General features: G+C 49.7%; 1 protein-coding gene across 4 annotated transcripts in view; it reads right to left on the bottom strand.

The window, feature by feature from the left end:
* Positions 1 to 23,504, bottom strand: part of RUVBL1 (RuvB like AAA ATPase 1) — a 32,124-nt gene that overhangs the window by 1,990 nt on the left and 6,630 nt on the right. For all 4 annotated transcript variants that reach the window (XM_081526598.1, XM_081526599.1, XM_081526597.1 and 1 more), the window contains exons 3-9: positions 18,443 to 18,575; positions 13,111 to 13,262; positions 10,386 to 10,475; positions 9,508 to 9,657; positions 7,904 to 7,967; positions 6,661 to 6,859; positions 2,705 to 2,807 (exon numbers count right to left, since the gene is read on the bottom strand). In XM_081526598.1, the coding sequence (XP_081382724.1) occupies positions 2,705 to 2,807; positions 6,661 to 6,859; positions 7,904 to 7,967; positions 9,508 to 9,657; positions 10,386 to 10,475; positions 13,111 to 13,262; positions 18,443 to 18,575 (891 nt within the window). The remainder of the gene's footprint in view (positions 1 to 2,704; positions 2,808 to 6,660; positions 6,860 to 7,903; positions 7,968 to 9,507; positions 9,658 to 10,385; positions 10,476 to 13,110; positions 13,263 to 18,442; positions 18,576 to 23,504) is intronic.

Raw genomic sequence — 23,504 nt, 5'->3', positions numbered from 1 at the left:
CACCAGAGGGTTAGGAGGTGTCACCAGGGAAGACCCTGCTCGGAAGAAGGTCCCGCAGACCTGAGCGGCGAGCGGGCAAGGGCAAGGTGGATGGGAAGGCAGCCCCTCTGCAGTAAGCAGTGCTGCCAGGGCCAAGGGCCAGGTGCTGCTGGCAGGAAGGTCTCAACTCAGACTTTTGTATGAAATGTCCTGAGCGCTAAAATGCTGTCCACTTATTTAAACATTTCACAAACACTGCACTGGCAACATCAAACTTATCGGTTCAGCCAGTGGGCTGTCAGGTGTGATCTCAGTCAAAAGCATCTATGTGCATGAGGGGTCCATCTGGGTGCTGCAGGGAAGCACAGCTGAGCAAAGAAGTCACCAGACAGGCACGCGGACGACGGGGAAAGGAGGGCCGGAAGGCTCCCGCCAAAGGATGCCCCTCCATCACGCCCGTCAGAGCAGGGCAGCTCTGCACTTCTGAGCAAGAAGAGCTTCTGGCCAACAGCTGCCACGAAGAAGTCCCCCGGGGCCTTGGGGAACTCTAGGGAGACGCAAACACCGGGTCCTGGAGCCTGGTGGGGAGAGCCTAGCCCAAGCGGCCAGCACTGCAGGGTGTCAGGGACACTGCGCTCTCATCTCCCTGGAGCAGGTCACAGCAATGCCAGGCGCTCCTGCTCCAGACCGCTTACCAGCGACAGTTCATAAATTAGATCTTTAATCATTTAATAACCTGCAAGGGATACTTTATGAGGGTGTCGGCGCTGGTGGCAGAGCACACAAGTTACGTCACTTTGCTTTTAACAAACCCACCCAAGCTCCAGCAGAAATGCTGAGATTGTCCCCTGAATGGCATGAGCAAAGTCAGGCTTGTCCTGGAGCTGGTCTGTCCTCTCCCTCCCCCCGCTGAGCCTCCGGACCCTGGGGCAGCAAGCACGTGCCAGGGGGTAGGGCAGCGTACTCTGGGTGGAAAGGAGGCCACAGAGGCTGGCTGGCTGATCTTGCGATGCCAGCCTGGAGCCCTGGTCACTGAAAGCTGCTGTGAGGAGCCTGTGAGCAGCAGTCACTCCTCCCTGAGTCCCGCGCTCTCCCCTGGGGCCTCACAACGGCCCTGAGAGGAGGGAGTGCTTGTCCTGTGAGCAGAGGCAGAGGCCCGTGGAGGACACCACTCAGCCACGAAGCGCCGTGGGGGTGCAAGGCGCCACCCCAGCCACAACAGTTGGGGTGAGGAAGGGACCGATTTCTCCTCTGCTTTTGCTTCTGCTCCTAGTCAGTGAAAGCCTTGGCTTCAACACAGTGTTCATCCAAGAGCAAGAGACTGTTATATGGGGACAAGGCCTCTAGCCATGGACCCCATCTCCTACCCAGCTGCTGCTGTCAACTACAACCACCTGGGTGTCCGATCCACGCGGGTCACACAGGGAGAGCTCTGGCTCTACACGTCATGGGCCCTCCTGGGCGCTGGTCAACAAGACACGCAGGGCCAGGCCAGACAGGCCCAGGCAGGCAGGGGGCTGCTGAGGAGGGTCCAGGAGAGGCCCTCTGAGCTCCGAAAGGAGCGGCCTGCTGATCAACTGCCACAGAGACTCCCTCCCAGATGAGACATTGCTCACGGGGAGGAGGCTGGTGGCAGAGACATCAGGAAGGGGGCTTCAGGATGAGACAGCCTGGGTCCCAGTCCCAGTCCTACTACAGATGGGCCGTGTGAACCTGGGCAAGCTAACGAGTCTACGTCTCAGCACCCTGCTCTTTAAGAACATCAGTAATAACTGTCCTCCCTACCTCAAGTGACGGGATTGAACGACTCAGTACAACATCCAAGAAGAGTGCTCTGGGAGGAGAGAGTCTGGCAGAGTCCCCAAGATGTCAGTGCAGCCCTGGGCCACTCCAGGTCCCCAGCCGTGGCCATACGCTGACCCCATAGTGAGAGACCTATGCCCCAGTGAGACCATCTGGGGTCAGGGTGGGCAGAGCAGATGGCTGGGCCCCACAGCACACGGCCGGCTTTGTGTCCTGGAATCGCCACTCGGGGCTCAGCCGTCACAGGGGGAGAGGATATCTCAGAAGGCCCAAAAGGGACGGGGCTGCCAAGGCTGAGGGCACACGGCTGCAGCTGCGGCTCGCACGGAGAGCTGGGGCTGCGGGCTGGGGACGAGGCCAGTCCCGCACAGCCCCTCACCTCTCCTGATTCGGCACATGCAGAGCCGCCGTGTGGGCCCTGAGCTCAGTGCTCCCCTGCGCGCCTCTCCTTGTGAGCATCACTCCACGACCCCCACCCATGTGCCCTCCGCTGGGACCTGGGCTCTGCCCGCGGGAGTCAGGCTGCTGTGGGCTCTGGTGGGCTGCCGCCAGGGTGGGCCCATCACTGAGTGGTGCTCTGCCTCCCCTCTCTCAGAGCTGGGACCTCCTCACTGGCGGTCCTCCAGCTGGTTTTCCCACTGTCCCTGTCCTAAGGTTACCAGGCGAGATGGAGTAGAAGAGAGGACCGCCAGGACTCCAGGCAGCTGAGGTTCTGGGACACCGGAGGCAACGTCCCGTTGGCTCACGCATCCTTCAGGAGGGCCGAGGCTTGGTAGCACTGAGACATGCCCGCGGCCGGCAGCTCCGTAGGGGGTGGTGGGGGACCAGGGCCACTCACGGGTGCCATCCTGCTCGGCGTCGGGGACCCGGAGGGCGAGCGAGGGTGGGGAGAAGAGGGCGGGGCGGGGGCGGGGCTGCCCACCTGTTTCATCTCCTGTGGGGTGTACAGCATGGTCCGGATGATCATCACTCGGTCCAGAAGGTCGAGAGGGATGCCGTGAGGAGAGGTGATGTCCTCCGTGCCCCTGCAAGGCCGACAAGTTCCAAGTTACTCAGGCCTCTCTGGACAGTGGAAACATGGCTGAGGCCCCAGTGATAACAAAGCAGCTAGTTCTCATCCCGAGAGTCAGAAGCAGGACCGCAGAGGACACAGGCTAACTCAGGTGGCATCAGAAACCACGTCGTTATTTTTGCAAATATCAACACCATAGGAAATTGCAGGAGGAGGAAAAAAGCCAACTGAAACCACATTAAAAATGTTCACACAGGTATCTGCCAAATTTTCTTAAGTTATACTGAGTGTGTAGATTTTTTTCTGTTTTGCTTTTGTCCGTGTTGTTTCGGTATTATAGCCCATGACAAGTTTCACTTGACCCAAACTACTGGGCATTCAAGTAGTTCCTAGTTGTTGCTGTTATAATTAATGGTGTTTTAGGCACACTGCCATGAACATTTCCTCAGCATCTCTCATAGAGCCTGACACAACTCTGAATATCTCCCTAAAAACATGAATGGATGAACGAAGGAATGTCTTAATTTCTGCAGCCACACGCGCGATCTGGCCCCACTACACTGTACCAGCACTGAGCATTCTAACAGTTTGCTGCTTAAAGGTCTAGGAAAAGGAAGGTCTAACACCTCATCTGAATTTGCATTTCCTTGATTATTAATGAACCATTTGAATGCCTCCGCTTATGTTCATTAGTTATTTTGTTTCTTTCTGGGAACTGTCCGATCACATCCTTTGCCTGTCTTTCTCTCTCTCGAATCCTTAGCCAAACCAGTGAATGGCCATCCCACCAGGCTGAGCAGCACCAGCTCCCAATGGGCTGTGTGCTGGGCAGACCCTGTGGCAAGTGTGCCAGGCTTCAGCCGTGTCTGGAAGCCCAGTGAGCTGAGCGGGAGCTCCTGCCTCCACTCTAGGGAGCCACAGCAGCAGGCCCCCGATTCTGGCCTCCCCAACTTGACCAACTGCAGTCTACGGTCATTACTCATCAACACATCCAAGAAAAAGGGCAGGTCATTTAGCTTTAACTTTCAATATCAGAATACTCAGTTTCCTATACAAGCAAACATTCTAGAAATATAACTTCAGTAAAAGAGTATCTGTTGACATTCTATCCAGTCAGTTGAAGTGTAAGTGTATATTGATTATTGCAAGTATAAAATGTTGGCGTGGACACATGCTGCAACAGGATGAACCTTGAAACTGTAATGGTAAGGGAGAGAAGCCAGCCATGAAGGGCAAACACTGTGTGATCCCACCTACAGGAAATATGCAGAGGAGGCAAACGCACAGAAGTAGGGTAGGTCAGAGGCTACCAGGGTCTAGGGGAAGGGAACAGGACTTCCTGCTTAGTGGGGAGAGTTTCTGTCAGGGTGATGGAAAGTTCTGCAGATAGATGGTGGTGACAGCTATACCATACTGTGAATGTAATGAACAGCACTGAGCTGTACACTTAAAAATAACTAAAACGGCAAACTATGGTATATGCATTTTACCACAATGAAAAAAAAATAAAATAAAATGCTACATTAATAATTGTTAAATCTAATACTTAAAAATAATTAAGACCTTTTCAAACAAAAAAGGAAACAGACTAGTAGCAAATACAAACATTAAGACACCATCAGAAAAACAATGTACTGTTTTCACCAACAAAAATTCTAAAAATAATAGCAAACAATTATAAAGATAAAATTCTATCACTATTAAAATCTTAGTACTTGGTATACCTGTAATTGTCATATTAAACAAAATAACCTTTAAAAACTACATTTAATTTTCAGTTATTTAATTCTGTTTAGGCTGTATGCTTCTCTTTTTAAATCCTATTTAGATATTCTCCTGGGAAAAGTTTAAAAGATCTTAATTTGCCATCTTCAAATATCCCAAATTCTACAACACTCATGATAATTATCTTCATTTCAGAGATAGTAAATATAAAAAGTCTAAAGAAAAAAAGATTAGGAAAAAAACACAAAGGAACAGAATTTATCAATATGTGTTAAAATTTTTTCTTATAGTTTTGAGTCCATAAAACTAAAAATTTAAACAGAAAAAAAACCCACAAAAACTCTGCTTAAAAAATACTAAGCACTTCTCAGGAATTAAAGACCAAAGACTGTGGAAATGTGTTCAAGCTCTGACTCTTAGGTACAAAGTTTCTTTCAGACAGCGTATTAGAGAAAATGGTTTCTGGAACACACATCCCTCTGGATGGGGCTGGGGCCAAGTTCCCCAGGCCCCACTGGAGGGTTCTGGGGTCAGGGCCACCCTGCTGTGCCTCTTTTTTCCCTAGATGGCAAGAGACTAAGAAGCCTCTGATTCTGAGAGCTCTCGGCCCAGCTCCCGGCCGGGATCTGCTCTGGCAGCGGGGCTCCCTCGGCAGGGGGCGCCATCTGTCCAGGCTGGGCCCGTCTGCCCGCTGTCAGACTGAAGCCAGGCCCAAAGCAAAGTCCAGAAAATACACACAGGGTCTGTGTGGCCGGACACCAGGCTCACCAGGCCATGTGTCGTTTCCAGATGCTGCCCAGGTAGCCAGGCCCCGGCTGGCCTGGACCTGGCCCAAGCTGCCTTCCCTTCAAGACCAGGAGACACCTGTGACGGTGACAGTACTGCAGGGATCCAGAGAGGGGCTGACGACACTGCCACCTGCACGTGCACCGTGCACACAAACCCTCATTCTGAGCAAGAATGGTCCCTCCCCGGAGTAGGGGGCCTGCCCCAGAGTCAACAGCATGGCTTCCGCATAAGCTCAGAGGAGACAAAGCTCCTCTACAGAGGCAGGTCTAGGCTTCAGGTTGCTCTGCCCTCCTCACTCGCTTTGGCTGCAGCTCTGTGCTGAGACATTCATGGTCTTCGGGTCTCTCTTCCGATTCCTGCTCCCCCTGTGCTAGGGGCATGCGGTCTCCAGGCCCTGCCGCCCTCACCGCTGTGCGGCAGGCTTGCAGAGGGCCCGGCACCACCCCATCATGCCCCAGCGCTGCTGGGAGCAGGCCCAACACCCCCGGAGTGCAGAGCACCAGCTGCTGGACACACCGGTGCTTAATCAGGCGCTGCAGAGGGGCGAGTCCTCTGGGCTCCCTTCCTTTTCTACAACTGTTACTTGTTTTTGGCTGAGTTGGGCTTTTGTTGCTGCGCGTGGGCTTTCTCTAGTTGAGCTGAGTGGGGGCTACTCTCCAGTGGAGATGCGCAGGCTGCTCACTGCAGTGGCTCCCCTCGTTGAAGAGCATGTGCCCTTGGGCACGTGGGCTCCAGAGTAAGGGCTCAAACAGGCTTCGCTGTCCTGCAGCATGTGGGATCTTGCTGGACCATGGAAAGAGCCCATGTCCTTTGCATTGCAAGGCAGATTTTAACCACTGGACCACCAGGAACGCCCCTGGGCTCCCTTCTTGAAGATGGGCCTTGGGGACTGGGGGGAGGTGCCAGTGTGGCCCCAGAAAAAGGTCTGGGCCAGAAGGAAACGACAGGCCTCGCTGTCAGAGGCCTGGGCTCTTGTCCCATCTGTGGCCAGGGGCACGCCATGCTGCCACTCTGTCCCCTCATCTGAAAAGTGAAGTCGCAACACACAGCTCGGGGAGCTCAGGTGGGACGGGAGTCAGCACAGGCCGTGCTGCTGAGGGCTAGCCCACCTGACCTCTCTTTTGCCCACTCCAACCAGATGACCAAGTCACACCCATGGGAACCCCAGTTACCACAAGGAAGCCCTCACATGCAGAAACAGGGTGACTGTGCTGGAGTGAAACCAAGCCACTCCGAGTGTTTCCCTCAGGATGAACAGGGGGCCCTCCTCCCCACCTCGACAGGGGACGTGATGGGGTGAAACTGACCCTGGAGAGGAGACACCAAGGAGCCTGGGGGCAGGTGTCAGGTACCTGATGACGCAGTTGCCTCGGTTGGACGCAAAGATGACGATGGGGGCGATGGAGGACTCGAGTGCCCGGTGCAGGTAGGTGAAGCACTCGATGTCCAGCATGTGGACCTCGTCCACGAACAGCACGCCCGGGACCAGCTCCGCCACGCCCTGGTCGATGTACTTGTTCACCACCTTGTTGATCTCCCCCCGGAGCTTATCTAGGGGTTGACGAGGGTGACAGGCGGAGTCAGTGCCATGGGGAGGCGATCGCCCTTCTCTTCGCTCCCTCCGAATCCCACCCGAGCCCAAGTTTAGGGCTGGGCTTGAGTGTGAGCTGTGTGACCCCCCCCATCAGGCCACCACCCCACTCCAGGCTTCAGTTTCACCTGAAAACAGCGCTAATGTGACCTAAAGGCCAGAACACTGGCACGCTCCCCTGAAGTTGTGTTAAGTTTGTAAACGCTTGTCCTCACCAGGGCACACACCACTGGTCTGGTCTGTCACACTCCCCACCAGGCCTTATTATCTCACACCAGTGCCCTGGAAGACGGCAGTTTTCATATGCAAATTTCCCTGTGCTACACTGAGGAAATAACCCTTTCTCGTGGCCTGTGTGACAAAGCTAGGGTTAATTAACTTTCAATCAAGTACCCAGAAGGAATAGGGTGCATTCAGAATCCTCTCTGGAGGAAAACCTGTGAGGAATGACAAGGTCTGAGGAGAGGTCCCATCTCAGAGCTCGAAGAGGGACGAGCATCTCAAAAGCTGAATAACTGTCCAAGGTCATGATTCTCCTTCTCCAAACCAGCGCCTGTACCATCAGCAGAAAGGAGCAGCCCACACACCCAACACCTTCCACCACAGCTACAAAGTGGGGCTGGAAAGGCCATATTACGATAAGGACACTGTTCTGGGGGTTCACATTGTGCCACTGGCTGAAATTTGAAAGAAAACAGCTTTAACGTTGACAGTTTTCAAGTGACAAAGCTATGTGTGGTAATTAGAAAAGAGAGGAGCATACAGTTAGCAAGAGGAGCAGGTAAATCACAGGCCCAAAAGGGGCAGCCAGCCTGTGGCCTCACTGCGGAGGCAGGCAGGGGCCACTGAGGCGAGCGGGCAGTGCGCTGCAGGCGGGTTGCGCCCGTGACCACCTGTCTCCCTCTCGGCATGCGTGTGAGGATCCAGCACAGCCCTCGCTGTCAGATGAGGCAGGACCCCACACACCCCCAGGCTTGGGAACCCAGCACTGCGTCTCGTCTCACCTGTGATCTCCGTTTTCTTGGGCTTCATGAGCTGGCCCATCATAGACAGGATGTCTTGTCCCCCCTGCACAAGAGAAGGCTCAGGAGTCAGTCTCGCTTCCTAAGGAAGCTGCACACGCCTCATCACCACCACACCCAGGGCCCCTCATCAACTGGTCAACTCAACAGGGGACCTGAGAAGCAGAGACCCCTGGCTCCTGCACTGGAAGCTTCAGGAGCTTCCCAACACAGGGATATTAAGAGGCTCCCCCATCCTGCCAGAATCTAGCAAAACCCCCATCCCAGCCATGTCTCTTCCCGGTCCCAAATGCCTGCCTGACTTCAAAGGACTGCCAACCCTTCCCTGGGCATCTGACTCTCCAGGACTCACTTTGAGCCCACCTGCCAGGAATCACATCCTGCTTCCTAGGAAGCTCCAACCCCGTCCCACTGCCCCAGCCCTGTGGGGAGGCATCGACTCTGGCCCTGCGGCCTCTCACCAGGCCTAGCTACTGCAGCTGCTCAGGGCCTGGAGCCTGACCGTGCAGCAGGCCGCCCCACAGCAGGCTCTCCAGCCGCCAGCGCCTCCGTGCTGGCAGCCAGAAGCCAGCTTTCCATGATCACCTGGGGCTGCCCGCCCTACCAGGCACACAGGTGGTCCTTGAACATACAGCAGTGAAAGGTGGCAAATGTTTCCTGACCACTGAGGACATCTAATCCCCAGAGCAGGCCCGTCAGCTAGGAAATATTATGCCCTCTTCTCAGAGGAGCAAAGAGAAAATCAGAGAGCCCTAAATCATAGAAAACCCAAAGACCCAAAGTGACTATTAGCTGAGCCAACCAGTGTTGGAGCAACACAATCCCTAGCTGACTTGGGCGAGTGGCCCCCACAGGCTGGTCTGGGACAGCCACTGCATAGACCGAGGGGAGGTTCTTCAGCAGTTTCTTGGCCAAGTCTCCATGGGACAAAACATCCACGGATCGGATTTCAGGTTAGAAAGCCTGTTCCCTTGCTAGGGGGATAGCCTCTTTTAGGACGAAGAGGAAACCAGACCCAAAGACCACCAGCAGGGAAAGAGTCAGTTCTCTGAAGTGTACATTCCCCAGAGACGGCAGAAAGTCATCCCGTGCTTCCCCACGTTTTATTAGTCAGGACACAAGCATCCATCTTCTACTCACATGAGGAGCAGGGACAGCTCCAGCTCAAAGCTATAAAACTGGGGGTCCTGCTAAGCAGGGGGAAGACCGCTTTGTGAGGCTCTCTGAAATCCTGCAAAGGGCTCAAAGAACATTCCTGCCCTCCGCCATTCACACCCAGAGCATCCCAGGCCTGAGCCAGTGCTGGAGAGAAGCCAGGGAGAAGCTGGCCAGCTCAGGCCAGAGGCTGGGCTGGGAGAAGGAACAATGCGCAGGAAGCCATCTGTGACTAGAGCATTTGAATTGGAACAAAGGAGCCCCTCGTCGCTCTTGTCGATGTTAATTGCTGAACATTACAGACAGAAAAGGACTGTCTGCCCTAAGAAGCGGCAAGACTGACAGCTCATCCAGGAGCCCCTAGCACACAAAAGGCTCCCCCACTAGCAGGGCCGGCGGGCGGCTGCCCAGCAGGACCCAGGGGGCAGTACCTGGGGTCGTGCGTTGGCCACGTCCAAGTCGTGCAAGGTGACGTCCTGGATGACCTCCTTCTTCTTGTGCACGTCGCCCTTGGGCAGCGGGACGTACTCTTCAGCTTCAAGGTCAAATTCTGTAGCATAGGTGTCACACCTGCCCTGCCTCTACGGAGACAGAGAGAAGCCTGAGTGCCTGGTGAGGCCCACTGCCAAGTCCCCACGCCACTTAGAGTGAGATAAAAGTCTCCAGTCCCAACTGCGGCCAACAGCTGCCTTGACAAACTCCAAACGCGGCCTGGTCCCCTGCTGCCAAGAGAAGGAGCTATCTGCTCATCGCTGGGCTCCAAAAACCCAGCTGAGAACACCAGACACTTTCTCCCAGAATCTCCCTCCTTGTTTTAACTGTATGCAATTCCCGATAAAGGGCAAATCCAGTAGATTAACTGGAGACGGAGGGGCTGCTCAGACTCTTTTGTAGGTGGGTGATTTAGTGTACGATACGAAGTATTATGCTCATCCATTAAACAGTGAGGAACTCTGTACAGAACCCTGGAAATCAGATACTAATGCAGCATTCCTTTCCACATGCATATATCTTGGGAAGAAAATACCAAAGAGATAAAAGGAAGATTAAATACCCTGCACATTTCAATTTGGAAATGACTACCACTATTTCACCTCCTCACTGTTCTCCCCTTCCAAACAGGTTTTAGTATTTTTCTAACAGACTGTCTGTTTTCATCATGAGAAGGTTAAAGAATGCAGATAACAGGAAAGCAAACTTGACTAAACATAAAGGGGCGGCAGATCCAGCGCCCCTCCCCACACACCCCAGGCCCCACCATGGAGAGAGAAGGCCACTTCCCGCCCCCTGGGTCTCCTTGTGGTGTTACCTTCACAGCCCCACTGTTGGCTTCGATGTAAATCACATCTCCAGCTTCTACCCGCTCTTTCTGCAAACTTTCAAAAATGCTGGGGTCCAGCTTAAAAAAAGAAAAAAAAGTGAACCAGAGAACTATAATTCACATTATATTCTGACATACTGTAAGGTAGCTTCCCATATGAGAGTTGAGGTAGTCAATGACCATATGGAGAAAGAATGTGTGTATGTGAGGATACATGAGGCAGGCTCTAGAGTCTGAGTGTCCCAGAGAGCAGGCAGGAGAGGGGCACAAACGGAGACCTAAGCTCCTCCTTCCTTTCCAGAGGCTGCAAACTGGCAAACATGGCTCTAACCACTTCCAGGTGGGGCCCATGCTGTCCATGGGACCAAAGACCCTAACACCCCCTTTTGAGACTGCTCTCCCTGCTGCGATTCTTGGCCCTCCCCACCTCGGGCAGGGGTGGCAGTTTCTGCACCAGAGGCAGTGAAAGAACCTGTTTACTCTCCACGATTGTCCTTCAGCAGGCCTGTGGTTTTAGACAAGGCTCTCTGAGCTTCACTTTCTTCGCCCACATGACAGCACCCAGGCGTAATCACACCACAAATGCGATTCATTCAAAGGAAACATAAAACCAGGATCTCTCTGAAGCCAGTGGATGCAAATCCCAGTGTCTGCTCCTTGGGCCCAACTGCTTCTATCTCCAGAAAGGAAAAGCAGCACATCTGGGAAAAGCTGCCTTTCTCCCGATCGTCCAGATTCGGGCCACCTAGGTGATCGATATTCTGGGAGAGCATCTTTTGTAAGGAGTCTTTATTTAGAAATGTTTCTCTCTGTTAAACTTCAAGGGGAGCTGTTACTCTCAACTCTCAAACAAAGTTAGAAGAAAAACTTACCAGGACTCAGTAGGAAAAGCCATACATAAAAGAACACATGTTGTATGGTTCTATTTTTATGAAGTGTTCAGAAAAGGCAAATATACAGAAACAAAGTAGATTAGTGGTTGCCAGGGCCTAGGGGTGGGAATGGGAAGTTACTGCAAATAGGCATGAGGTTTCTTTCTGGGGTAATGAAAATGTTCTAAAATTGGATTGTGATGATAGCTATTTCACTCTGTAAACCGATTAAAATTCCTTGAGTTGTGCACTTAAAATGGGTGAATTTTACTTAGAATGAGACCTCAATGAAGTTGTTACAAACAGTAACCACAGAAGAAGTCCAGGGCTCCACTCTCCTGGACCACTGCCGTGAGTGAGGCTGGGGTGTGGCAGGCCCCTGACTGGGGCTGGGTCAAGGGCGGCACTCCATAAAGGCCGAGGCTTGTCCTTCACACTGAAACATCCGTCTCTCCAAACAGCTTGCACAGATGCTCAATATGGCAGGAAGTACTCATTTTGAAAGCAAAATTCATCCTCTTGTTATTTTCTTAAAGAAACTGTACAAAACAGCTTCATGGATAACTGAGATTTAAACTATACACCTTGTTATCTATCCTGCATTGGATAGTACACATTCTTTTTTTCTTTTTTTGGCGTCTAGCATTTTTGTATCAGTTAATTTCCCAAATGAATTGACTAAAGATGTAATTACTGGAAAGGTGGTAGATCCTGCTAAGAAATGTAATTAATACAGAATGGGAGAGATGAGGGGGAGGTTTAAGAGAGATATTTGCAGAGGCAAGCTCCTGCGATGGAAACCCTGTTAGGACAAAGAAAAATGGCGCTTTGGAGAAGTGACATTTTTATGATCTCCATAAAGCAGTGACCAAGAAACCACCTTACAGAATCCAAGAACAATAAAATCGCAGAGGAAAGCAAAGATGGAGACATTATACGGTCAACCTACTGCAGTCTACAGATAGGGAAATGGAGCCCCAGAGAGCTCCACTGACTCCTGAAGGTCCCACAGCAAGTTATAGCACAGGCAGCATCGTCGGCAGGACTCGGAGAATCTGCCCTGCCCCTAACTAGCTGTGAGATCCTAGGATAAATGCTTAACCTCCTCATGGGCCTCAGAGCTCTTTTATCTGTAAAATAAGGGAAATTACACACACACACACAGATTTGTTGATGCACTCAGCCCAGGGCTTGACACATACAATAAATAAGTGCTGTGAAGAAAAGGTTATTCCTTATTATTAATAAGGCAAAGCCACAATCAGATTGCTCCATTTCACAACATCAACAGCTACCACTTCCCACTGGCCTGTGGTGTCACACACTCTCAGTCACTTCCCACTTTCAAACTCAGTCATTATCTTATACTAGAGTTTCCTCAAGGCTTATGGGACAGGGGTGGGAGGTTCACCCAGGACCTTTTCCACTGCCACCACCACTCTCTCCACAGAGCCCTGGTAGAACCGACCAGGGAAGCCATCACGGTTTCAAGGTCCTAACGCACAAAATGGACTGCAGCCAGGACTGCGCACTGGGCCCCTCGAGACCCCGCCGCCGTGGCACTTCAGCTCTCAGCACATCCCTTGGTGCTGCTCCTCCTGAGCCAGCACTGGGGCCCAGCAGTCAGTGGCCAGCCCAAGACATGCGGTCCCCTGGCGGGACACAAGGTGGCCCTACAGCCCAGCTCCTAACACACACCATTTCCACAGCGTCAACAAGGAGGAGCCATCCTGAGTCGTCTGTGTGCCAGCCCTGCCCACAGGTGCCATCTGCTGCCCCTGCACAGATGCGCTCACACAGGGGGTGCCTCGGCAGAGCAGTGCCCACAGGCACGTACTCACCTTCAGCTGCTTGGTCCCCTTGGCCGTCTTGAGGCCTATGATCACGTGGCTGATGGTCTTGCCGTAGCCCCCCATGGGATTCTCTGTCTCACATGGGGTGAGCTCCGTGACCTCACCTTCGTACACCTCCTTAGTCTCCTTTATCCGAAGCCCTGGAAGAGATGCCAGAAGAACAAACCCCGGTGAGAAACTCGATGTGCTCTCACTTTTTCAACAGTCTTTTTAGCCATAAAACCTCCACGTTATAAGAATCAGCGAGTCAGCCTCGCTCACACACAGTCCTGGGGAGGGAAGCACTGCGCGGACACAGCCCCAGGGGTGAGGTGAAGGGTCCGTCCCTCTCCAGGGAACCGAGAACTGGATCCGAGTCTCCAGGACCCCTTTCTTCCGACCACACTACAGGGCCAACTCACTGACAGCGCTTCCCATGAAACTTGCCCCGTCCTTCCCCTTCCAGTCAAACATGTGCCGACAGGCCCCATCACTCCCGTTCTGCCAGCCCTTGAGTATGACCTCCCTGCCGTCTCTATCTAGTTTATACTTTGCCCAAAGGTAAAAATAGAAACATAAGGGAAACAGACTTAAAAGGTCTAAGGTACATCCCAACTAATCCATCATATGGACCTTTATTTGTATCCTAATCGCACAATAATACTATAAAAGAAACACATTATGACACTTATGGCACAACTTGAAATTCAAACATTAACTACCTATGTGCTGATATATAAGAATTTATTGTTAATTTCTTCTAGGGGTGAAAATGGCACTTTTAAGTCCTTATTTTCCAGAGATACACACAAATATTTATAGGTCAGAAAGCAGGTCTGCAATCAGGTAGGGCCATGGGGAGCCAGCCTACCACTTGACTACTTTTCTTGGATTCTTGATGCTTTCCAAAATAAAAATTTTAATAAAAGAAAAAACAATGAAATACTACTTTACAACCTCCATAATCACTAAAATTAAAAAGACGGGCAACACCAAGAGTTGGTAAGGATGCAGAACACTGCTGGTGGGAGTGTGAGTTGGTTTAGAAGCAATGTGGTGTTTATTATCTCCTAAAGTTGAACACGTGACTATCTCTGACCCTCCAATTCAACTCCAAGGTTTCTACTCGCAAGGCTGCGGTGCATGTGTGCACTCAGGGACGCAGCCAGCAACGGTCACGCAACGCCATGCTTACTTGCCAAACACTGGCAATGTTTCCCCACGTCTGCCCACAGTGCAAGACCCACCTGCACTGTGATGTATTCATACAAAAGAATATCATGGAGCAATGAGAAACGATCGTGGCTACTCGTAACCATAGGGATGAAACTGAGAAACGGAAGGAGAGCTGCCACTATACGGATGCTTTGGGGTGCTGGCGATCATCTCTTTCTTGATTGGGTGCTGGTTTCATGGCTTTTCAACTTATAACAACCCATCGAGATACACACCAATGTTCCGTGCACCCTTCTGTGTGTATGCACCAAACTACCAAGTCACGTTAAAAAGAAATAAAAAGAAATGTCTAAGTAAATAATGGGGCTTCTCTTGTGACTCAGTTGATAAAGAATCTGCCTGCAATGCGGGAGACCTGGGTTTGATCCCTGGGTTGGGAAGATCCCCTGGAGAAGGGAGAGGCTCCCCACTCCAGTATTCTGGCCTGGAGAATTCCATGGACTGTATAGTCCATGGGGTGGCAAAGAGTTGGACACGACTGAGCAACTTTCACTTCACTTCAAGTAAATAATAGCCGCAGGACCAGCAAAGGAAGAACACTGTTGGCTGAAGCTGAGAGAGTACGGCTCCAAATCTCTACTGTGTCCAGTCACATGCTCACCCTGCACTCACCTGATCCCAACCTGACTGCGTTCCGGATTTCAGGGTTCGGGGCCCTGTCATCACTATGAGTTTAAAGCTCCCCAGATGATCAGAACATACAACCCCAGCTGAGACACTCATCTACAGAATGAACCAAGAACTCTGTTCTGCTCACGACGTGGAGACATCAACTGGTGAGGGTGGGAAGCCCTGTAATGGCTTGGGTGCCTCACCGTCAAACTTCTCTGTCCTGACAGAGAAAGATCCCACTGGCCTGTGGTGTCACACATTCTCAGTCACTTCCCACTTTCAAACCCAGCCATTATCACTGGGTTGTTTTCCTTCTTTGCCCAGAAACCCAATCAGGACAAAGACTCAGACATTAGAGTTAAGAAATAGTTTTACTCTCCTTCATTCGACCTGACCAACTACAAACGGAAGTCTTAGAATAGCCCCAAAGGGGAGGCTGAACTTCATTTCTACCGCACCTGATGCTTAGTTCCTGAGAATGAAGACAAAAGATTTCCAACTGACATGAATGCACCAGAAGATTGATACAACATGGAAATTTCTATATTTTTACAATGAACCTTGATTTTTTTTAAATCAAAACTTATATCCCACAGAGACAAGCTCCTTCATATGGAGGGCTTCCTTCTATTTCCTGGCAGACGACGGTGACACGAGATTCCTGAGTGGGGAAGAAAGGCATTCCCGTCTCTCACTAGCCCTGCACTTGTTTAGAAGTTGCTCTGTGCTGACAAGCAGGCCAAGGGACATGCGGACGGACAATGAAACCGGCTGTTAGCCAGGAAAGGGGCTGGGCTGGCGCTCTCTCTGGCAATGACATCGTAAACGACACAGGTTTCATCTGCTGGCTCAGGTTTCTAAATCCCTGACAGGGATCTTCATCACGTCAAGGAAACAGCACAGACTCCTTGCTTTTTATTTCTGGTCAGCTTACTGCTTCCTCCCCACCCCCTCTGCCACTTCACAGGAACTCAAAGGCAGAGGAAGATGCATAGGGTTCCTTTTGAAGGCAGTCAATGGCCTGCCTTTCTATTCTGCGGCAGGATCAAGAAATTCCTCTTCACCTTGCTGCCATCAAAAGAATCACATTGCCTCCTCCCCTCAAAAATGGCAAATCACAAGACAGATGCTCAGGAATCTATCTTTATTTTTTTCAAATTTTAAGGCATTTAAATTAACTTAAAGCAACTCAGACATACGCATTCATGTAAAGGTGAGCTTTGTCACCTTTTACCAATTTCAGAAAATAATTTTCTAGATAAATAAAAATGTATTTTAAAAGTACTCAGATACTGGAACCAATTGTAACATCTTACTTTTTATCTCTTTGGCTACTGAGTTAAATCAAATCTCTGGCACATGTTCCTTAAATTCTTGAAAAGTACTCAGAAAGAAGTTAAACCAGGAAGAGGGTCCTGTGAGCCATTTCCACTGTTATTCCAGGGAGAACACAACATCTAATAAAACAAGAGCTGAACCTTACAAAGATAAAAGCTGTAAGGAAGCAAGGCACAGCACCTAAAGTGAATTCTGTCCAGAGAAAGTTTATAAATGGAGCAAAACTAAGCCAGACTGCCTGGGACACATGCATGGGTGTGCAGGGATATGACTGCTCAGAAGCCACGACACTCTCACGCTCTGTGGGGACACGTGGGGAGGTGAGGGGACACGTGGGGAGGTGAGGGGCTATGACCTGGGAGAGCAGGAGTCATGGCTGATGCTCTGTACCCTGAGCTGAACGGTGGCTGCATGAGCATCTACTTCATTACTGTTAAAAGATAGGTATTTTTACACTTTTCTATGTGTATGTTATATTTCAATTTAAAATAGGTACATAAAAAAATCCAGTGTTTCAGGGTAAAAAAATATTTTCAGTCAGAATATTCTGCAGTTTGAAAAAATCCAGAACTTAGCCTGCTTTGCTGGGACCCCCATGGCTGTGCAGGAATGAAAGCTTTTCTCATTTTACAGGACATATCCCAATTTCCAAACACTGGCAACTCATTCAAGAGTTATTAAAAAACACTGTGTAAACCAAACATCTATCGATCAGACATGGAACTGAGATGCAGAGGCCTCTGTTTCCTTCTACCTGCTTCAAAGTGCACCCCTGCTCTCATTCAGAAAAACATCACTGAGCACCCCCTGCCACGGGCCAGGAACGAGGGTGACACTGAGGGACGTGGTCCGCTGCACCCACAGTGACATTCAACAGACCCTCCTTCCCACATTTCCCCTCCACTGAAAATGGCAGCACCCGGCAATCACCCTCACTTCCTCTCTCTTCCAGCCCCCCGTCTAATCTTTCAGGAAATTTCATTGCTCTACCATCCAACTGGACCCAGAATCCAACCATTTCTTTCTACCTCCACCAGGCTGGTCCACACCCCACCACCTCGCTCAGACCCCTCATCAGCTCCTTGTTTCTGCCCTCCCTCTCCATCCCAGCCACAGGGATTCTTGTGAACCCCAAACCACTTCTCAACTGCTTCTCTTTTCACTCAGCATAATCTGTAAAAGCCCATTCAACATACCCTTAAACTAGACGCTGGATTCTTGAGGAAAGAATTCTGGGCTTAGACAAATCCATTCTTTCTTAAACTTTGAAGAAAACTTCCTTGAAGTTTTCTAGTAAATGTCCCTGTTAAGAATACTCACCTTGCTTTGACAACCAAAGGGACTACACAATGACACAGGTGCTCTGACAAGTATTCATAACCCATTACTCAACAAGTACATCCTAGAGATAAATGCAGGTCTGAGGGAGACTAAGATTTCCCCAGACCCAGACCCGCAGGCACGGGGTCAGGAGAATGCCCCAGAAGTTCTGGCTGGCGTGAGGGACATTTCGGGAGAGCAGTCACTCTCTGCTCACAGCACCAAGTCAGAACATGGGCTCCAGGGTCAGACAGGTGTAGGCTCTGACTATGGTTCTGCTGCTACTTACTAGGTAGATCACCACAGGCAAGTTATTTAACTTTATGAGACTCTGTTTTGTCAGATGCAAAATGCAGAGAACTTCCTCTTGGGCAGTAAAAGGCCACGGTCAGTAGAGGGCCTGACACATCACAAGCCTTCAGCACGGGAGCTCCAGGCCCTGCGAGGTCGGCACCACTGCCGCAAAGCTCTGCAGCCCAACACAGCTCCTTGGTCACTGACCGGCTCGGCATGCAGGCCGGGCGCTCTGACCGCACCACACAGAGTGCTGCTGGCTCACGTCCAAAACCTTTTCAGTGGACTGTCATCTCTGAAAGCACAATAAGGCTGCCAAGAGAATCTACTTTGTCAGATGAAACCCCAAACCATAGCTGGGGCCCACGTTTGCTGGTTGCTAAAGCACTTTTCTAGAAAAACTGGGGTTTTGTTTCATTTGGAAAGATAACACTAATGGTGCCAAAAGAAAAAGAGCAGCGCCACAAACACAAGTCCTAGAGGCGTTTTCGCCAGGAGGAGGCGGGTGAGGACAAGCCTTGGAGGGCGTGCAGGTACTCACCGATGGCCCTACGGAAGTTCTCCATCAGCACTTCCGTCTTCTTGATCTCCGTGGAGTATACTTCACTCCCCACCATCGGGCAGAAAGGGACCTTACTCCCCAGCTCCTGAGCAATAGCCAGAGCTAGAGCTGTCTACACAAGAAAACAAAGGAAGTGCACTTGTTTCATATTCTTGAAATATAATAATTCAGGAACATATGCTATAAACAGAAATAGTAACTAGGAACTGAAATTCTAGTCCTTTTAGTTTTAATACCGCTTGCATGTTTCACAATAAACATTTGATGACGCTTGTGGACAGTCGATTTCTAATGTGAGTGGCATCTCCAACGGTCTCCGTCATCACAATGGCTGTCACGACTGAGACTCGGCCAGTACAGGTCCAGCTCCCGATGCTGCAGACGCCCCTCCCACTAACCCCACGAATCGGACACCACTACTCTCCCCATTTCACAAATGAGGAAGCTGGGACACAGATTAAATAATTCGTCCTTGGTACCGTAATCCAGAAAATGCCAGAGTGGACCCTTAAAGTCGGGCAGCAGGGTTGCAGAGATCATGTTCCCGTAAGAATCAGCAGAGGCTTCCAAAACTGTTCCCTCAATGTCAAAACACGGTTCTGACCACTTAGCAGTAGAACACCTCTGCTGGGTCTCTGAGATACTACTTTCTATCTTTACAGACTCAGGAAGCCATCAACTACAGCCCATCACAAATCAGTAATCAAGGAACAAATGACCGGATGCTCACTTTATGCTGAGTGGCCCCACAAACCGTGGAGAATGACACCCAGGCTGGGATTCTGAGGCTATCAGTTGGTAAAGTCACACTTGAACATGTCCATATAAACTACAAAATGACTTTTGCTAAAATAACTACAGCTGCTGAACAGATGAAGACTTAACAGATGTATGATCAAATATCAAGTACGAAGAGCCAGAACCTTAAATGCTGCTTTCAGCTTTCCTCAACTCTGACAAAAAAGCCCAGGTAAGGTCAGCTCTCAAGGAGCACAGGTTAAGGAAGACAAGAAGCTTGCTGCTGAAGAATGACATGGATCTCTGAGACAGTTTTAAAACTGGCCCAGTAAAAATTCCTCTTCTGTTCTCTGCTGATGGTTTAATCTTCAGTGTGACCCTAAGCACATGGCCAGGCTGGTGCCTGACTTTCTCACCTGTCAAATCAAAGTCCTGGGTTAGTCACTGGTAGCAAGCTGATTGCCCACCGACTGCTCCTATTTTAGCCTGCAGAGTCTCAGGTATATTTTTCAACTTAGTTGTTGCCCATGCTTGAATGTAGGGAAATTTCATAGAAAAATACAATTATTTAGCCTCTTCTGAGAAGCAAGGAGCTCTGGCCACAATGGGCCCCAGTGACCACATGGCTGCACTGAGAGTAGACAGCTGCCTCCCCAGTGAGGGCTTGTACTGGCTCCTGGGCACCTCACTCAGCCACACTGCCCATGGGAGCAGGCATCTGAGTTTGTGCCCTCGAGGCTGATATCTCTCAAGCTGTGCCCTCCTGTGTTCTGAGAATGAGGGGAAAATCTCTAGAGCACGACAGTAAGGTAGCAGCACACTCAACCAGGACTCCCGTGGGAAGAGCCGCAGGCACCCAGGCCTACCTTCCATCCAAACTACTCACCTTCCCAGTCACTCTTCTTTCTCTTCCCCTAACACTACAGACCCCAACTCCCCTCCCTCAGTTGTGAACTTGAAGACAGGGCCACACCTGATGCAGTGCAGACCCCCACCGCAGCCAAATACAGAAGAAATGACCAATATATTCCTGTAACATATGAGAACTGCGTGGTTAAGAAATGCCTCAGTGGTGTCCAGTCCCTTCCATTTAAAGGCTCTCAGGAGGATGGCATAAGATGTGGCTACTGTATGAACTATACCCGCACCTACTATATAGGACAGAGTGACTTGCATGAAGACTGCGTGATGTGAACTGAGAACTTCCAGATGTTTAAGCTGCATTCAGAAAAAGCAGAGGAACCAGAGATCAAATTGCCAACATCTGCTGGATCATAGAAAAGCAAGAGAGTTCCAGGAAAACATCTACTTCTGCTTCATTGATTATGCTCAAGCCTTTGACTGTGTGGATCAAAACAAACTGAAGAATTCTCAAAGAGATGGGAATACCAGACCACCTTACCCGCTTCCTGAGAATCTGTATGCAGGTCAAGAAGCAAAAGTTAGAACCAAACATGGAACAATGGACTGGTTCCAAATTGGGAAAGGAGTACATCAAGGCTGTATATTGTCACCCTGCTTATTTAACTTATATGCAGAGTACATTATATGAAATGCCAGGCTGGGTGAAGCACAAGCTGGAATCAAGATTGCCAGGAGAAGTATCAATAACCTCAGATATGCAGATGACACCACCCTTATGGCAGAAAGTGAAGAAGAACTAAAGAGCCTCTTCATAAAGTGAAAGAGGAGAGTGAAAAAGCTGGCTTAAAACTCAACATTCAAAAAATGAAGATCATGTCATCTGGTCCCGTCACTTTATGGCAAATAGATGGCGAAACAATGGAAACAGTGAGAGACTTTATTTTTGGGGGGCTCCAAAATCACCGCAGATGGTGACTGCAGCCATGAAATTAAAAGACGCTTGCTCTTTGGAAGAAAAGCTGTGACAAGCATCGTCAGCATATTAAAAAGCAGAGACATTAGTTTGCCAACAAAGGTCCCTATAGACAAAGCTATGGTTTTTCCAGTGGTCATGTATGGATGTGAAAGTTGGATTATAAAGAAAGCTGAGTGCAGAAGAGTTGATTCTTTTGAACTGTGGTGTTGGAGAAGACTCTTGAGAGTCCCTTGGACTGCAAGGAGATCAAAACAGTCCATCCTAAAGGAAAACAGTCCTGGTTATTCATTGGAAGAACTGATTCTGAAGCTGAGGCTCCAATACTCTGGCCACCTGATGCGAAGAACTGGCTCATTGGAAAAGACCTTGATGCTGGGAAAGATTGAAGGCAGGAGGAGAAGGGGACAATAGAGGATGAGATGGTTGGATGGCATCACTGACTCAAAGGATGTTGAGTCCATTGAGTCCAGGAGTTGGTGATGGGCAGGGAAGCCTGTCATGCTGCAGTCCATGGGGTCAAAAGAGTCGGACACGACTGAGTGAACCGACTAACTGACTGACTTGCACAAGAGATCTCACTGAGCCCTCCCAACCAGCCTATGAACTTGATGATTTAGTTCACATTTTATGGATTTAGAAACTGAAACTCAGAAATTTCCAACTCACTCAAAGTCAGTTAGCAAGCATCAGGCCCCCAGTCTCCAGGACCTACTTCTGCATGACCACCCTGAAGCAAGTGGCACAAAGAGGTTGTTGCCAAAAGATTAAAAAATCAACTTTATTTTCAATCTCATATGAACATCTTTTTCTAAAACCCAAACACAAAGCCCCGTTATTATGAGTGTGCAGCCTCAAGAGGGGAATGGCCACATTCTGAACAAGCACCACGTTCCTGCCGGCCACTCAGCTAAGTCGCCTAAACCTTGGGGCCCCTGGGCACACAGTAACACAGGGGAGTTACCACATGCCTTGAACATGTGGAGAGGAACTGGACAGCCCACAGGTGCCGAGAGCCTCTCGTGTCTCCTAGAAAGAAAATGGTATGATGTTACCAAAGCACCAAGGACTCATGGTTCAAGCAAACTGGCCGAGAGAGCCACAGCCACTCCTGTTACAAAACATCCAGAATGAGTAAATAGTCAAGATAGATCCAGAGAGAAAAACTACCATGCCTGGAGAGCTGGGTGCATGTATGACAGATGCCAGAAACCATGGAGACAAAGAAGCCTTAAAGAACACATGTCAGTAGACAAGCTGACCACAAAGAAAATCTCCAAGGGCCAAGGACAAGCTTGTCAGTCTCAACACAGCTCCGGCTGAGGAGGTCTCCCTAGTAGGCTCTCAGACAGAGTCAGGATTGGACTCTACACGGCCTGATGGCCAGAAAACCCAAGCCACAAAATTCCCATCACGTGCCCTGGGCTGGTAGCAAGCAGGGCCCCTCACAAGTCCTCTGAGGAAGTACTTGGCCCTAATCAGGAGATCAGGGAAGCCTCAGATTTGATCAAATACAAGTCCACAAGCAGACACAGGATATAAAATGAATAAGAAATTGTTTCATGAACAAGAAACAAGAGGCTATCAAAAACAGCCAGATTTTGAAGAAATGAAAAAATTTAGAAATAAGAAGAAGAGGGCGAGGCTTCTTCATTACAAAAAAAAGTAAAAAGAAAAAAAAAAAGCAAGCTAATATATGTATTAATGAGGAAGGCATGGCAACCCATTCCGATATTCTTGCCTGGAGAATCCCCACAGACAGAGGAGTCTGGCGGGCTACAGTCCATGGGTTGCAAAGAGTTGGACACAACTGAGCAACTAAACACAGCACAGCACATATTTATTAACAGAGGATACAAGAGATTTAGAAAGTCACCATTTTGCAACCGCCAGTGTGATAACTGATAAGGCAAAGACCACTGAAGAATGCTACAGCCATCGGGTAAAAGGATATTCCCAACATCTCAGTGTCACTTCCCAGAAGATGTGAGTTTCAGAGGGAGCCAGTCCCCTCAAAGGAGAACACGGTGTGGTGTCAGCCTTCTGTTGTGATGCAGGTTCCAGACACAATACCACCTATGCAGCGTTCTGCCGAAGTGCTGAATGTTTCAGACACAATCAGACAACCGCTGTAGGACAGCTGTAGGACATTCTACAAAACAACTGTCCTGGACTTTTCAAAAATGTCAACATTGTAAAAGGAATAAAAAAAATGCAGGGAAGGGTAACTGCTCTAGATAAAGAGACTAAAGAAACTATTGTGAATGCAATGTGAGATATGTGATTATAATTCAAATAAGAAGTATAAAATATGAAAACAAAACGAAACAAACAAAAAAAAGCACACAAAATGAAAGAGCCAAAAACTGAAACGACTTACAGATATTTTAATATGAACTAAATATTAGCTAATACTAGCAACATTACATTTCTTCGTGGATAACAGTATCATGGCAAAGAAGGTCC

This window comes from Giraffa tippelskirchi, chromosome 9, assembly GCF_054371585.1.
Source record: "Giraffa tippelskirchi isolate mGirTip1 chromosome 9, T2T-mGirTip1v1.2.pri, whole genome shotgun sequence".
Lineage (NCBI taxonomy): Eukaryota > Metazoa > Chordata > Mammalia > Artiodactyla > Giraffidae > Giraffa > Giraffa tippelskirchi.
The sequence above is the reverse complement of the archived record's forward strand: the minus strand, read 5'-3'. Positions and strand labels throughout refer to the sequence as shown.